Source organism: Eriocheir sinensis, chromosome 61 (genome assembly GCF_024679095.1).
Source record: "Eriocheir sinensis breed Jianghai 21 chromosome 61, ASM2467909v1, whole genome shotgun sequence".
Taxonomy (NCBI): Eukaryota; Metazoa; Arthropoda; class Malacostraca; order Decapoda; family Varunidae; genus Eriocheir; species Eriocheir sinensis.
In genome coordinates this window covers 4,825,908-4,842,636 of record NC_066569.1, presented here as the reverse complement: position 1 = coordinate 4,842,636, position 16,729 = coordinate 4,825,908, and the positions used below count along the sequence as shown (strand labels likewise).

Here is a 16,729-nt window from a genome sequence, read left to right as displayed (position 1 = left end):
AGAGAGGTATACTGACATTGAATAGTTTTATAATCCGTTGATCTCTGAAAAGAAGGAAAACATATTTTTATTATATTAGCCTATGTGGGAGAAACCAACACACACACACACACACACACACACGGGCGGGGCTTTCTGTGTTTATAATGAGAGAGAGAGAGAGAGAGAGAGACGTGGCACCACCGCATGTAATACTTCACGCCCTTATGTAACTTTCTCTCTCTCTCTCTCTCTCTCTCTCTCTCTCTCTCTCTCTCTCTCTCGATGGTTTCGCCTATGTCATTATTGCTATTATCTTTCTTTTTCGTTTTCTTCTTACTTTTCTTCTTCTTCTTCTTCTTCTTCTTTTATTTGTAGTATTAATAGGAAATGAATAAGCAGTCCAATTTGTCGATGGAGTAATTATTTTCATTCTATTAATAAATGTTTCTAATTCTTGCTCCAAAAGTTTATAAGAAGTTAGTAAAGTTTTTATTTATAGAGGGAATTGCTTACTTCTTTTTATTTATACCTATTTATTCATTTTCATACTTATACTTATTATATATACTTATTTGCTTGCTTGAAATACTTACTTGCTTAAAAAAATCTTGTTACTCTTTTCCTGTTAGTAATTATCTCTATTTTCTGTCAGACCTTTCTTCTTTTTTTTCCATTCATTCAATAGTAAGTTCATTCTCGTAACTTTTTTTGTCGTTATTATTTTTTCCTACTGTTTTTTTTTTTTTATTCCTTTGTGTATATCCATTTGTTTTGGTTGGGTTAGGAAAATTTTTCTTCCAATTTATTTTCTTTATTCGTTCACTTACGTTCGTGTTGAGAAATAAAACTAATAATAATGATGATAATAAAAAAATGATTGATGAATTACCACAAGAGTTTCACCAGAGAGAGAGAGAGAGAGAGAGAGAGAGAGCTCTCTCCATCACTATCTCCTTGTAGTTGTATGACCAAGGTTAGTAGGTCACCCACAAGCAGGCACAGGTCACGTGTGTGTGTGTGTGTGTGTGTGTGTGTGTGTGTGTGTGTGTGTGTGTGTGTGTGTGTGTGTGTCACCTGCCTTGCCCTTCCCCTTCCTTCTCTCACCTGCTTTCTCTCTCTCTCTCTCTCTCTCTCTCTCTCTCTCTCTCCTTAAAACACTAAACACGTATCCAAACGATGTCTTGAATACACAATGATGTTATTTTTATTTATTTTTTTCTTCCTTATAAGTCCGTCTTCTTTTTCTTCCTATTCTTCTTTTTCTTCTTCATCCTCTTATTTATATTTTAATTCGTCTACTTCTTTTTTCTTCTTCTACGTCTTCTGATTCTTCATTTTTTCTTCCATCTTTACTTCTTTTTCTTCTTGTACAACTAATATACTGCTTTTTCTTTTCCTTCTAATACTTTTTGTCTTTTTTCTGGTATTTTTTCGTTTTTTCCAACTTTTCCTCTTTCTTTTATTCCTCCTCCTCCTCCTCTACCTCTTCTTCATTTTCTATTTCTGCTTCTTCGTCTTTTGCTTCTTCATTTTCTTTTCATTCTTCCATCTTTTTCCTTTACTTTTTCTTCGCTTTCTTCTTTTTACTTTTTCTTCTCATTCGTATATTTCATCAGTTTTATTTCATCCCTCTTTTCTCTCCTCCTCCTCTTCCTGTTCCTCCCTTTTTTACCTCCTTCATTTTTTCCTCCTACCTCCAAACACAACCACCACTACCACCACTACCACTACTACTACTACTACTACTACTATCTATCTATTTATTATTTTTTATTACTATTTGTTATACTATGCTGTCACTCGACGTTTTCAAGCTGTCACTTTCCTTATTGACATTATATTTAATCTCTTCTGAGGCAGCCATGTTTGCGACGTTGCCAAACCTACTTATGTGTTAGTGTGTATCTCTCTCTCTCTCTCTCTCTCTCTCTCTCTCTCTCTCTCTCTCTGTATATAGAACTTCAAAATAAACCTGCTGATAAGTGGAAGGAGGAGGAGAAGGAAGGAAGGAAGGAAAGAAGGAAGAGGAGGAGGAGGGAGAGAGGAAGGAAGAGGGAGAGAGGAAGGAAGAGGAGGAGGAGGGAGGAAGGAAGGAAGAGGATGAAGAATAGTAATTTTCTCACGTCAACGAGAGAGAGAGAGAGAGAGAGAGATGAAAGAAAGGCTTGGGCAGGAAGGAGAGGGAGAGGGAGGGAGAAGGAAGGAAGGAGAGGGAGAGGTAGAAGGGAAGGGAGAGGGAGAAGGAGGGAGAGGTAGAAGGAAAGGGAGGGAGAGGGGTATTAAGTAACTTGTGTGATAATACTTTTCTCTCCCTTCCATCCTTCCTTCCTTCCTTCCTTCCTCTCCCCATTCCACCTTTCTTGTATTCCTTCTCCTTTCCTCCTTTTCTTCGGTCTTCCTCCTCCCTTTCCTTCTTTCTCTCCTCCTTATATTCCTCTTCCTCTTTTTCCTTTTCTATATCTTCCCTTTTCCTAGTTCTTTTTCTTTTTTTTTTTTTACTCAGACAAGTTCATTCGAGAGAGAGAGAGAGAAAAAAAAGAGAGGTTTCATTATTATTATTCCACAAAACTTAATTATAAAGACGAAAAACTGTATTAAACTTCGGAAATTACCTCCACACAACACCTTCCGCCATTCTTTTGTTTCTCAATGAAGAGTTTATGTGTGTGTGTGTGTGTGTGTGTGTGTGTGTGTGTGTGTGTGTGTGTGTGTGTGTGAAAACAAAACAGCTCAATATCTTTCTTTTTATACATAATTACACACTAGATCCACTTTTTTTTTTTTCATATATATAATTACTGTACGTTGATGATAAATGACTGCAATTAGGAAAGGTTACATGGCTTAGTGAGGTCACATTGATAGATAGATAGAAAGAGGAAGCGGAATAAAGTACGGAAAGAAAGAAGTTAAGATGAAAAGATAGATAGAAGGAAAGAAGAAGAGTAAAGGGCTGTGAAGGAAGGAAAGAAAGAAGGAAGAATTAAGAGGAAAAGATAGATAGATAAACAGAAAGAAAGAAAGAGGAAGGGGAGTAAAGGGCGAAGGAAGGAAAGAAAGAAGAGTTAAGAGGAAAAGATAGATAGATAAACAGAAAGAAAGAAAGAGGTAGGAGAGTAAATAGCGGAGAAGGAAGAAGAGAGGAGTAAGAGGAAAAGAGAAGGAATAAAGTGTACAGAAACACTGGAATGGGAGGAGAAAGTAGGTAGATTGATTGGCACATAGATATAGGTTGATAGGTAGATAGACAAAGATTAGGTTGATAGGTAGATAGACAAAGATAAACAGATAGATAGAGGTATTTTAATGACCCTACCAAAATAAAACAAAAAAATACTTACCTAGCTACTTTTGGAAGGTTACATGACTTGGCGAGGTGTCACACTTTGGAGTAGATAGATAGATAGATAGGTAGACATTCACACACATGGGTTGATATAGATAGATAGACTGACTACACCAAGACAAATGATAGATAGCTCCATATTGCATCACCAGCAGGTTGAAAAAGCAAAACAAAAACATAGAAAAGACTGAGAATGCAAATAACGAATAATACATATCAAACATACACTGAATAAACAAAACAATCAAACAAAAACTCACCTGCATACAGAAATACAAACTTAGGAAACATGAAACAAACGCTAAATACAAATCACATACATAAATAAAACAAAATAATAACAAGTGCATAAAAGAGACGAATTTCAAAGTGAACAAAAAAAAAATAGGAAGGAAAAGACAAGAACGGAGAGAAGTAATAGGGAGAGAAAAGACAATGAATAGGGAGGAATAGGCAAGAAGGGAGGGAAGAGAAGAACAGGTAAAGAGAGGGAGGGGCGGGGGTCAACAGGTAACATTAATGCAGTTCCCCCTCCCTGACCCCCTCTCCCCTCCCTGTCCCCCTCCTCCCCTCCCTTCCCCTCCTCACCATTACTCCACCCTCTCCAGCGGCCATAAGGGCATGTAGGGGGGTCTGGGGCATTTTAAAGGGCGTGTCCGTGGTGGCATGACCGTGATAAGGGCATGGATAGGGCGTGGGGGCATGGGAAGGGCGTGTATGGGTGATTTTTTGCATGTGAGGAGGCGTGTGGCGTGTGTGTAGTGGCCGCCATCTTGGACCACATGAGGAACACGACGTCTCCCTCACCATCGCCTCTGGGCCGCGTTGGTGATCACTTCGTATTAATTTTTCCCACTTATTATTATTTTATCTTCCTAGTTTCTTTTATTCACCCGTTTCTTGCTATTCTCACCTTAATTTGATGTGGTTTTGATTTTATTTAGATGCATAATTGGTTTGATTAGCTCGTTTTCTGTTTTTTTTAAGGGGGGGGGGGTTAAAAAAAACTTCCCCGACCCCGTTAGAGTGCAATTCATTTTTTATTCTCCATTTCTTCTCGCGTCCTGTCGTCGTGATAATTATGTGCAGACCGCATCTAATTACTTAAAACTTAGCGGGCTCTCCTTTATACTAATTTGCATTCAGGAGGAGGAGGAGGAGGAGGAGGAAGAAGGAGAGGAGGAGGAGGAGGAAGAAAAATTACCATAAGAGTTGCCATTGACCGCCATCACCACCACCTTGCATCACCACCTCCTCCTCCTCCTCCTCTTCTCCCTCCTCCTCCTCCTCTTCCTCCTCCTCCTCCCAAAAAAGACAGGCTTACGGATTAGAATAATTAATAGGAACATATTTGGAGATTGTTTTTATATTAGTTGTGTGTTCTATTTTTTCTTCGTTCTATTTTTTCTTCCTTCGTGCTTGTCCTGTTCATAATGGGATGGGATACTGGTCTTGTTATTATTATTATTATTATTATTATGATATGAGTAAAGTAGGCTGTTTAAATGTCAGGAGTAACGTTTTCTTTCTTCCGTGTATGTTTGTATATTTATATAAAAAAAAAAGTATTTATTGACCATATTAGGAACGAATTTACGGAAGGATTATAATTTTGGTATTATCATTATCGTTAGTGTTTGTCATACTTTCTTCATCCCTCCATTACAGATTTCAATTATTTATGACTTACTCAAAAAAAAAACATCCATACTCTTAAAAAGTCATCCGTACTCTTAAAAAGTCATCCATACTTTAAAAGTCATCCATGCTCTTAAAAAGTCATCCATGCTCTGAAAAAGTCATCCATACTCTGAAAAAGTCATCCATACTCTGAAAAAGTCATCCATACTCTTTGAAAATCATCCATACTCTTAAAAAGTCATCCATACTCTTTAAAAATCATCCATACTCTTAAAAAGTCATCCATACTCTTTAAAAATCATCCATACCCTTAAAAAGTCATCCATACTCTTTAAAAATCATCCATACTCTTAAAAAGTTATCCATACTCTTAAAAAGTCATCCATACTCTTAAAAAGTCATCCATACTCTTAAAAAGTCATCCATACTCTTAAAAAGTCATCCATACTCCTTAAAAGTCATCCATACTCGTAAAAAGTCATCCATACTCGTAAAAAGTCATCCATACTCGTAAAAAGTCATCCATTCTCTTAAAAAGTCATCCATACTCTTAAAAAGTCATCCATACTCTTAAAAAGTCATCCATACTCTTTAAAAGTCATCCATACTCTTAAAAAGTCATCCATACTCTTAAAAAGTCATCCATACTCTTAAAAAGTCATCCATACTCTTAAAAAGTCATCCATACTCTTTAAAAGTCATCCATACTCTTTAAAAGTCATCTATACTCTTAAAAAGTCATCCATACTCTTAAAAAGTCATCCATACTCTTTAAAAGTCATCCATACTCTTCAAAAGTCATCCATACTCTTTGAAAATCATCCATACTCTTAAAAAGTCATCCATACTCTTTAAAAATCATCCATACTCTTAAAAAGTCATCCATACTCTTTAAAAATCATCCATACTCTTAAAAAATCATCCATACTCTTAAAAAATCATCCATACTCTTAAAAAGTTATCCATACTCTTAAAAAGTCATCCATACTCTTAAAAAGTCATCCATACTCTTTAAAAGTCATCCATACTCTTAAAAAGTCATCCATGCTCTTAAAAAGTCATCCATACTCTTAAAAAGTCAGCTATACTCTTAAAAAGTCATCCATACTCTGTAAAAGTCATCCATACTCTTAAAAAGTCATCCATACTCGTAAAAAGTCATCCATACTCTTAAAAAGTCATCCATTCTCTTAAAAAGTCATCCATACTCTTGAAAAGTCATCCATACTCTTAAAAAGTCATCCATACTCTTTAAAAGCCATCCATACTCTTAAAAAGTCATCCATGCTCTTTAAAAGTCATCCATACTCTTAAAAAGTCATCCATACTCTTAACAAGTCATCCATACTCTTAAAAAGTCATCCATACTCTTAAAAGGTCATCCATACTCTTAAAAAATCATCCATACTCTTAAAAAGTCATCCATACTCTTTAAAAATCATCCATACTCTTAAAAAGTCATCCATACTCTTAAAAAGTCATCCATACTCAAAAAATCATCCATACTCTTAAAAAGTCATCCATACTCTTAAAAAGTCATCCATACTCTTTAAAAGTCATCCATACTCTTTAAAAGTCATCCATACTCTTAAAAAGTCATCCATACTCTTAAAAAGTCATCCATACTCTTTAAAAGTCATCCATATTCTTTAAAATTCATCCATACTCTTAAAAAGTCATCCATACTCTTAAAAAGTCATCCATACTCTTACAAAATCATCTATACTCTTAAAAAGTCATCCATATTCTTAAAAAGTCATCCATACTCTTAAAAAGTCATCCATACTCTTTAAAAGTCACCATACTCTTAAAAAGTCATCCATACTCTTTAAAAGTCATCCATACTCTTTAAAAGTCATCCATACTCTTTAAAAGTCACCATACTCTTAAAAAGTCATCCATACTCTTTAAAAGTCATCCATACTCTTAAAAAGTCATCCATACTAAAAAAAATCATCCATATTAAAAAAAGTTTAAAAAAAAATGTTTTTAAAAAGTGGTTTTATTAGTCACCCTACCCATACAATCACCCCTTCAAACACACACTTATACACTTATCCTCTTCTACCCATCACCCCATCCCGTATCACCCCATACTCACTCCCCTCTTCCACTATCACCCCTGCTCTTCACCCCTTCACCCATCACCCTGTATGGACTCTCCCCTCTCCCCCTCTTCCACCCATCACCCCTGCTCTTCACCCCTTCACCCATCACCCTGTACTGACTCCCCTCTTCCACCCATCACCCCCCGCTATTCACCCCTTCACCCATCGCCCCATACTGACTCCCCTCTCCCCCCTATTCACCCCTTCCCCCATCACCCCGTACTGACTCTCCCCTCTCCCCGGCAGCGTCTCCAGCAAGTGTGTCGTGGAGAGTCTGCTACAACAAGTCTCACAGCTGAGCGATGTGGAGAAGTTCCTTTTGTACCTGAAGTTACCTGTGGGCCGCCCTCCAGATACCGACCCGCTCAAGCAGTAAGTGTTCAGGGTGGATTGCTTGGGTGTCTGTGGGTGATTGGGTGATTGGTTGATAGGATGTTTTGATTGGTTGATTTGATTGGTTTTGTATGGTTGGTTGATTGGTTGATTTGATTTTTGTTTTAATTTTTTGGCATTTATTATTATTATTTTTATTTTTTTTCTGTGTTTTTGATTGAGTGTTTGATTGGATTGGATTTGTATGGTGGATTGATTGGTTGATTGGATGTTTTGATAGGTTGATTATATTTTTGTTGTTTTTATTTTTTGTCATTTCATTTCATTTTTTTATTTGTTTTTGTGTTTTGTTTGGAATTAATTGACTGACTGATTGATTGATTGAATGATTGATTGATGATTTCTGCTTCTATTTGTTCTATCTCATTTTGTTTTTCTTTGTTATATTGATGTACGTATCTGTTTTCTGAGACATATAATTTGTGATTCTTGCGTGCTGTGTGTGTGAGTGATAGGAATTGATTGATGAATTGATTAGTTTCGCTGTGTATGTTTTTTTAGGGCTTTTCTTATCCTCCCTCTGTAAGACATTTGCCAATCTAACCAACCAACAAAAACAATCAATAAAAACACCAGTGCATGACTCCACAAATAATCTGTTTTCCGAGGTGCATAATTTGTGTTTCTTGCGTGTTGTGTGTTTGAGTGGTCGGAATTGATTGATGAATTGATTTGTTTTGCTGTGTATGTTTTTTTAGGGGTTTTCTTTTGTACCAACCAACATAAACAACCAATTAAACAACAATTCAAAACACCAATGCATAACTTCCACAAATAAAAAGAAAATAAAAAAGGATTAGTATAAAAAACTTGATTCAAAACACCAATGCATAACTTCACAAATAAACAGAAAATAAAGAAGGATTAGTATAAAAACAATTGATTCAAAACACCAATGCATAACTTCACAAATAAACAGAAAATAAAGAAGGATTAGTATAAAAACAATTGATTCAAAACACCAATGCATAACTTCACAAATAAACAGAAAACAAAGAAGGATTAGTATAAAAAACAATTGATTCAAAACACCAATGCATAACTTCCACAAATAAACAGAAAATAAAGAAGGATCAGTATAAAAAAACAATTGATTCAAAACACCAATGCATAACTTCACAAATAAACAGAAAATAAAGAAGGATTAGTATAAAAAAAACTAAGTCAAAACACCAATGCATAACTTCACAAATAAACAGAAAATAAAGAAGGATTAATATAAAAAACAATTGATTCAAAACACCAATGCATAACTTCACAAATAAACAGAAAATAAAGAAGGATCAATATAAACAAACAATTGATTCAAAACACCAATGCATAACTTCCACAAATAAACAAAAATAAACAAGGATTAATATAAAAAAAAACATTGATTCAAAACACCAATGCACGACTTCTACAAATAAACAGAAAACAAACCAGATTAATACAAAAAGCAATAATGATAAGCTATGAATGCATGAACAAATGAAATAACAGGTAAACTAGGCTTAGTAAAAACACAAATAATTACAATATAAATAAGAATAAGATCAAGAGTAATCTAGACCCCTTTTTCCTAGGCCTCTCAACCCTCTCGGCAGCCGGTGTGAAATCCAGCTGACCATTACCTGGATCAAGACACACCTGGAAATGAACAGTGAGGTCTCCCTGCCCAAGAGAGAGGTCTACAATGAGTACATGTGAGTATTGTCCTCTTTTGGGAACCCAGCAGTGAATGGGTACCAGGTATTACTCAGGGGTTGTGTCCTGTCTCCTGAGATCTGTTCCCTTCTCCTATAATTCCTTCCCCCTCCTGTCTCTCTCCGGAATATGACCACAGATGTTGCGCCGACTAAACGAAACTTCCAACTTTTTCCTGCATCACCCCATCACTACTTCCTTCATACCCCAAAATTTAACCGTATCACACCCCATGCCACTCACATATCACCCCTTACCAGCATCACACCTTGTCACCACCATCCACTAATCACTTGTAACCAGACAGTCACCACCTCTAACTCTAAGCCCGAAGTCTCCATAGGCAAACTTTTATATTTTTCTTAATTCTCAAAGTTCCCGAAAGTTCCCTTGGTGAGTTTCCCAGTTCAAATTTCCCGGGAACCTCCACTTACCACTTGTAACCAGACATTCACACCACCTCTAAACTCTAAACCCTAAGTCTGCATAGGCAAACTTGTAAATTTTTCTCAGTTTTCAAAGTTCCTGAAAATTCCCTTGCTTAGTTTCCGAGTTCAAATTTCCCAGGAACCTCCACTAACCACTTGTAACCAGACAGTCACCACCTCTAAGCCCGAAGTCTCCGTAGGCAAGCTCTTATATTTTTCTTAATTCTCAAAGTTCCCGAAAATTCCCATGGTAAGTTTCCCAGTTCAAAATTCCCAGGAACCTTACAACCCTATCCACCACCCTTAACCCGGTAGCAGCGACGGGCCAAATTTGTGCCATGATAGAAACCCCCCAAAATAGATAATACATAAACTGATCACAAATGCTTTGATATATATTATGAAATGGTTTGTATGAGTGATGATTTTTTCTCATTTTTCTCACTTAGAGGGACCATTAAGAAACATGATCCCCGCTGCTACCGGGTTAACCTCTCCTTTCCTTCCTCTTTCCTTCCTTTATCTTTTCTGTTCCTTCTCTTCTTTTTCTATCCCTTACCTTCCTTTTTTATTCTTTGCCTTTCCTGTTCTTCCCACTACTTCCCTTTCTTTCTCTCTTCTTCCTTTCCTTCCTTTATCCTTTCTGTTCCTTTTCTTCTTTTTCTCTCCCTTACCTTCCTTTTTTTTCCTTTCCCTTCCTTTTTTATTCTTTGCCTTTCTTGTTCTTCCCCTTCCCCTTTCTTTCTCTTCCCTCTCCTTTCCTTCCCTCACATCATCCTCTCTCATTCCCTCTCCTCCTCCTCCCTACCCTCATACCCCTTACCTCCCTCAGGCACTACTGCAACCTCAACAACATCAAGGCACTGAGCACAGCGGACTTCGGCAAGGTGATGAAGCAGGTCTTCCCCGGCGTGCGGCCCCGGCGATTGGGGCAACGCGGGGCCTCCAAATACTGCTACTCAGGGCTCAGGAAAAAGTGGACCCTGGAGCCCCCTGACCTGCCTGACCTCAATGATAACATGGCGAAGAAAAGTGTGGTAAGTAAGGGGAAGGGGAACAAGATATGGTAGGTAGAAGGGAAGGGAAGAGCAACATGGTAGAGTGAGTATGGAAAAGAGAAGGAGAGGGAGGAAAAGGAGAAAAGCAAAACAGTGTAAATAAGAATGGAGGAAAAGGAGGAGGAGGAGAGGAGAAAGATATAATGATAATAAGGAAAGGGAAGAGAGGGAGGGAAAGGAGATAAGCAAGACAGGCTAAAATAATGAGAATGGAGGAAGAGGAAGAGAGGAGAAAGATATATTAATGAGAAGAAGGAAAGGGAAGAGAGAGGAAGAGATAATGATGTGGTTATTTATTTTTTTATTTTTTATTTTTTTTATTATTATTATTATTATTTTTTTAAAGAGCGTAGAAAAAAAACAAAGCTTGCTACTCACCGCTCACACAACAGACGAAAGTAAAGAGTGGTTTTGGTGATGTTAAAAATGGTAATGTTTGTAGTGATATGGACCAAAAACATCCTCCATTTCCCTTTCTTTCTCTTTCCTTAACTTTCCTATCCTTCCTCTTCCTTTTCTTCCTTTTCCATCCCTTACCTTCCCATCCTTTCCCTTCCCTTTCTCTCCTTTCCTTCCCTTCTCTATCTTCTCTTTCCATCCCATACCTTCCTGTTCTTTCCCTTCCCTTTCCGTTTCATTTCTCTCCTTCCCATTTTTCCTCTCCTTTACTTTCCTTCCTTCTCTTCTTTTTCCATCCCTTACCTTCCTTTTCCTTCTCTGCCTTTCCTGTTCTTCCCATCACTCCCCTTTCTTTTCCTACTCTCTCCTTTCTCTTCCCTCTCACCTCCTTTCCTCTCCTTCCTCCCCTTCCCTTTCCTTCTCTTCCCTACCCTCATTCCCCTTTACCTTCCCAACACAACTCTCATAACCCTCCCCTCTCCTGCACCCTACCTAGTCCATGAGCCAGGCCGAATATGACTTTCAAATTAGTGAACAGATCCAACCCTGATTTTTGTTTAATATGATGCCTGAGGTATATGAAAACTGGCCTTGGACGTTTCAGATCGGTAGCTTTATGCCCCAACAGCAGCCATTTTGAAGAATGGCCAACTTTTTCGAGCTCACACGACATATACTTGGAATTTTGCCCATACCATCTAAACGGTTCAATAAATCTTAATGGGACTGATCTTATTTTACTCATAATGAAATTATACAGACATTCATGTATAATAAATACAATTTTTATACTACACTACCTTTCAGAATTCAACATTTTAGACAAGAAAAATGCATTTTTTTAACTTTTTTTTATAGGCAGCTTCTTGTAAAACAGTAAATGGTCATCAAATGATTAATTTAGTCCATGAAATATCTAGGATTCATTCAGCATCAATAAACAATTAGGAATGATGTTATTGTCACTAGTATGAGTAAAGGAAACACAGAAGTCATGTAAGACTTAGAACACACACATCCGCTGTACTCTGAAATTGCATTCAGGCTTTACTCAACATCATAATCGGAGTCACTTCCATCCTTGTCGGGAACTATTTCCATCTCATCCTCGTCTCTCATATTGTTACAGTCCTGCAATTTACAGGCTGGCGTGCAAGGTAACCCATTGTCAATGCAAGGACAACTGCCAACTTTGCACACTCTGACACATTTGCATGCCATCAGTGAAAGTATCATGTCGGGTGCAGGTGCTCCTGTTATCCATTCAATGCCAATTTGCCCGTCACTTTTAACATTCCATCCATGTCCATCTGCAGCTTCTGGAATCGTGGGCGAGTTTTCAAGGCATCGTCTCCAAATGGCCGCCTGGTAGTTTGCCCTTTTGGTGTGCTGATGGAGGGCATCCTTACAAGGAGGCAGTTGTCCTGAAGACACATCACCATTTCTTGACTGGAATATTTCATATCTCAAGTCGTTCACGGTTGTACTCCTTGCACTGTGTGAATACATGCTGCAGGCAAATCTTTCCAGTGTTGAAAATAGCTCATCTGTAACATTCCACTCTTCCCCAAGACGAGTAAATGCTTCACGAAATGTGTCGTTTGAACGCATCAAATTAACTGCCTTGATCTTTCCTTGGCCAGAGAAAGCGCTTACAGAATCACAGCCAGTCCAAGCATGAACACCCAACAAAGCAGTGCACTCATCACTACCAATGGTAGTTGCCAACCTAGAGATATCAATAATTCTGATTTTGTTCTTCTTTCCTCGTCTCAAGAGTAAGTGTCCACCTATCTGAGTTTTGAAGGCTAGAAGAATCACAAACACGTCCGTGTCTTCCGAAATAACTATCACATGTCTATGTGTGCCTGTTGCATGCCTTGCGTGGAGAGCCAGTCTTGTATCAGCCTCCTCTTGTGAACATGTCAGCTCAAGAACCTCTCCGACAGCGTCCTTCGTAGTTTTGAAGCACTTTTCTGCAACAGTAACAAATAATGTCACTTCACCAAGGCTTTTCCTCACCTTCTCCTCCTTCCAGCTTTCCGCTAGAAATCTGATCAATTTGTTCTTGCTCTCCGTGTTCCCAAGAAGGCGCCCAATTCTTGATCCGGTGTCCTGATTTTATATCGTGGAAGAGCAGGCTGTCTTTGGAACCTCGGCTAGCCCTTTCAGCGTTCTTTATTGATCGCTCAGTGTAAACATCGAATACTACATCAACCCGTTGACTTTTGCAACTGTGGTTCAGAATGCTCTTCAAGATCTGTCCAGAAAGTTCCCCAAATGTACAATTTTCTCCATGAATTTTCTGGACTATTCCCATTGCGTCAATGATTACTGCCCGTGGACCAGTTGGTAGGTCAACAAAAGTAGCCTCCTTTTCAATATGTGTGCTGAGACTCGCCTTTCCGGTCTTTTAGAGTTCCATCAGCATTCCCAGAGCCCACGGTGTTGGACCCAGGGGGTAGCACAAAACCTCTTTAATATCAAGTTTCCGATTTTGTGCTATGAGCAGCATGTGACCAAAGACACGATTGTCTGCCTTCAACACAATTTCCTTCTCTGTTCCTTTAATGACAGTTTCTTTCTTCAGACTGGAGAACGTTTTCAACTTCAGCTTCTTGATCGGATCATAAAACCCAGTACCTTTCTCAAGTTTCACTAGCCGTTCAGCATAAGCCGCTTCTCCTTTCTCACGAGCCTTCAGCAAGTTCTTTCCCTCGTCAGGGTTGCTGCCAGGCCCGTTGAAATGCTCAAAAGGTCCATTGGATCACCGCAAAATGGATTGGTCCAAGTGTTCTCGAGCAATTCAAGAATAGCTGACACATCATTCTCGTCTCGATTTATACGGGATGCTTGAAGGTCTGAGTGGCCCAGGTGTGGTTTCTGTACTGCAATTAGTTCTCGAAGTCGTCTTAACACCGCTGCTTTATGCTCTGCCGTTAAGTAGTACCTGGAAACAGCTCCTGGCTTTAAACTGAACCCCTTTGTCCCGCCACTTGTCTGTGTATCCCTGTTCACAGTCTCTTCAAGGGTTTGGTCTGGGGGGAGTCGACCAAATGGGTTGGATTCACCCAGCTGAACAGAGAACCCACTATTCAGAAAATGATTGTCGAGTTCTTGTGAAGTACCCTGTAACGATGCCATCTGCAAAAAGTACACTGGGAGATATCGAGCGTAGTTGGTTTTCTCAGCTGCAAAACACCAGGGTATCATTTTTCGTATGTTGGCCAAGTGGAGTAACCAATCACCTTCTCGATCTGCTCGTATTAGCCCAAGGAGAATTTCAACCAGGTCTAAATACATCACCCAGAATGAAGCCAGTTGTCCACTGTTGTATCGCAACTCATCTATGTACTTGGTGAAAAGATCCAAAACTCTCTGGCACGTTTCATCACTCAGAAAGGACGCAAGGGTATCTTCACATGGATTCTCATGGACATTATTTACCAGTCTCAAGGTTTCATCAAGATTTTGGCGATGTTGACTGTGGTTGGTCTCAAGCCATTCCAAGAACTGTGTCCATGCAAGTCTCATCAGAGCTTCGTACACAAGCTTGTGAAGTCTCACTCCCCTGTTGTACTGCTTGCCATCTAACACTTTATCAACCGACCCCTCAGCTATTACTCCCGACTCTACTGCCAAGTCTCGTAGTCCAGCATCACGGAATACCTTGCCAATGATTGATAGCAGATTGCATATTATATGAAAATTGCCCGTCATTGGTATTATAGTTTCAAACTTAGATTGGTTATTCCATGCAACTTCTGTCAGCTTGGCATAAAGTGCCTGATCAGCAACAACAGCGATGTTTTTAAGTGACAAAGTTTCTTGAATGGAAAGAGCATTGCAGATAATTTCTTGTGCCGTTGAAATATCAGTCGCTGGGGCATTTATGGTGGGCAAATAGCCAACTTTGTCTGCGCTGACTTCAACCTGACCTCTTGTTTGAATATTGAACCCCGTCCAAGAACTAGTAGTTTGGCGTGATGTCTCATGCAGGCGAACCAAGATCCAGAGAAGATTGCGTTGACAAGCACTTCTTGTAGCATCCTCGAACGGTAGTAAAAGATTTGGCGATTTCAGAGGAGGCAGCGATTCCCTATTTGCCGAAATATAGAGTGGCAGAGGGTCCACGTTTGCTTCGACCGTGCGCCTTTTATCATGTTTGCTTAAAGCTGGCGTTGTAAATCTTTCTGTTGCACAAGTTGAGACAGCTGGTTGCACTATGATGCCGTTAACGCGATGTGATGTTCCAGCACCACTCAGTGTTTCCTCCAAGGCATCAATATTATCATATGCAAGCGCTGTTGGGATTAGCGGATGTGTCCCTAAAGGGAGAAGTGGTGCCCCTTCATCAACACTGCTCATCTTCTCAATGCAAAGTGCTGTATCAATTTCCTCCAGTCGAGTGTAAGAGCACCCATGACCAAGTCGATTTACGATGCGAATGAGCTCAACATTCCCAGAGAGAGTCTTGATGACCCAAGGCAAGAGGACATGTTTCGGCGTGATGACCTGTGCGTTGGTTACAGCATACAAGATGTCCTGACCTAAAGACCATGCCGGTCTGTTAGTCCGATCAGAAGGCAAAGCCTGCCGGCCACCAATGAGTACTTGCAAAAAGTCTGTAAGGCAAGCTGGCAGATCGATATACTTTTCACATGCCAGTTCATGAAGATTGGCTGATCTATGAGAAAACTATGACCAAAAATCTGATCAGATGTCATACATCTGAAAAATCTAGACGACTTTAAATATGGCTGTCGTTGGGGCACAAAGCTACTCAACCAAAACGTCCAAGCCCTATTTTTGGACACTTTAGAAATCAAACTAACCAAAAATCATGATTGGGTCTGTTCACTAATTTGATTGTCAAACGTCAAAATATTGGGGCTGGCTCATGGACTAACCTCCCTCCCTTCATCCCCTTACCTCCCCAACACAACCCCCCTAATCAACCCTTCCATCCCACCCCTTCCAGCTGGGCGTGGATTGCGTGCTGGACGAGGGGGAGGTGGACCGTGCCGCAGCCTGCCTCGTCCTGGAGTGGGCCGAGAAGGAGTGTCTTGTCAAATTCGAGTGCCTGAGAGACTTGGCACTCCACCTCATCAACAAGAACTGTGTGGATAACCGCTCAGTGGCCGCCTTCACACTGCTCTCACTGGCGGATCACAAACAGGGTGGGTGTGCCTGTGGGTGGGTGTGGGTGTGTACTTATTTTTACAGTATAAGAAACACCTAAAGAACAAAAACATGGAAAAAGACAAAAAACAGAAAAACAAGAAGAAAAAAAAGTCTAAGGTATGGTTGTGGTTGGTTCATGTGTGTGTGTGTGTGTAACTTTTAAATGGTTGATACATGAAAATAATGTGGTGTATTTGGTTGTATTATTGGGTGTAGGAAGTGTGAAATTGTGTGTGTGTTGGGGGGGTAGTGTATAAGGATGTAAGTGTGTGTGTGTGTGCGTGTTTTCTTAATTCAGTGAGGGCGTATATGTTGTACGTGTGTGTATGTATGAGTGTGATGGGTCTAAACTAAAAGGTGTGTGTGTGTGTGTTGCAGGTGTGTTGGTAGGCAGTGGTGGTGGTGGCGGCGGCGGGAAACACCGGGAAACACAAATTCAACTACAGCGGAAGATACACGAGAGGGAACAAATCAGGGAGCAGAAGAGGAAACTGCAGGTGGGTG

The 16,729-nt window shown here is 39.5% G+C and overlaps 1 protein-coding gene across 3 annotated transcripts in view; it reads left to right on the top strand.

The window, feature by feature from the left end:
* The window catches only part of LOC126986206 (neurogenic protein mastermind-like), a 67,932-nt gene that overhangs the window by 36,842 nt on the left and 14,361 nt on the right, over window positions 1–16,729 (top strand). For 2 of the 3 annotated variants that reach the window (XM_050842178.1, XM_050842177.1), the window contains exons 2-6: window positions 7,324–7,449; window positions 9,021–9,155; window positions 10,417–10,621; window positions 16,023–16,221; window positions 16,604–16,722. In XM_050842178.1, coding sequence (XP_050698135.1) covers window positions 7,324–7,449; window positions 9,021–9,155; window positions 10,417–10,621; window positions 16,023–16,221; window positions 16,604–16,722 — 784 coding nt within the window. The remainder of the gene's footprint in view (window positions 1–7,323; window positions 7,450–9,020; window positions 9,156–10,416; window positions 10,622–16,022; window positions 16,222–16,603; window positions 16,723–16,729) is intronic. The other variant, XM_050842179.1, reaches the window with a different exon arrangement.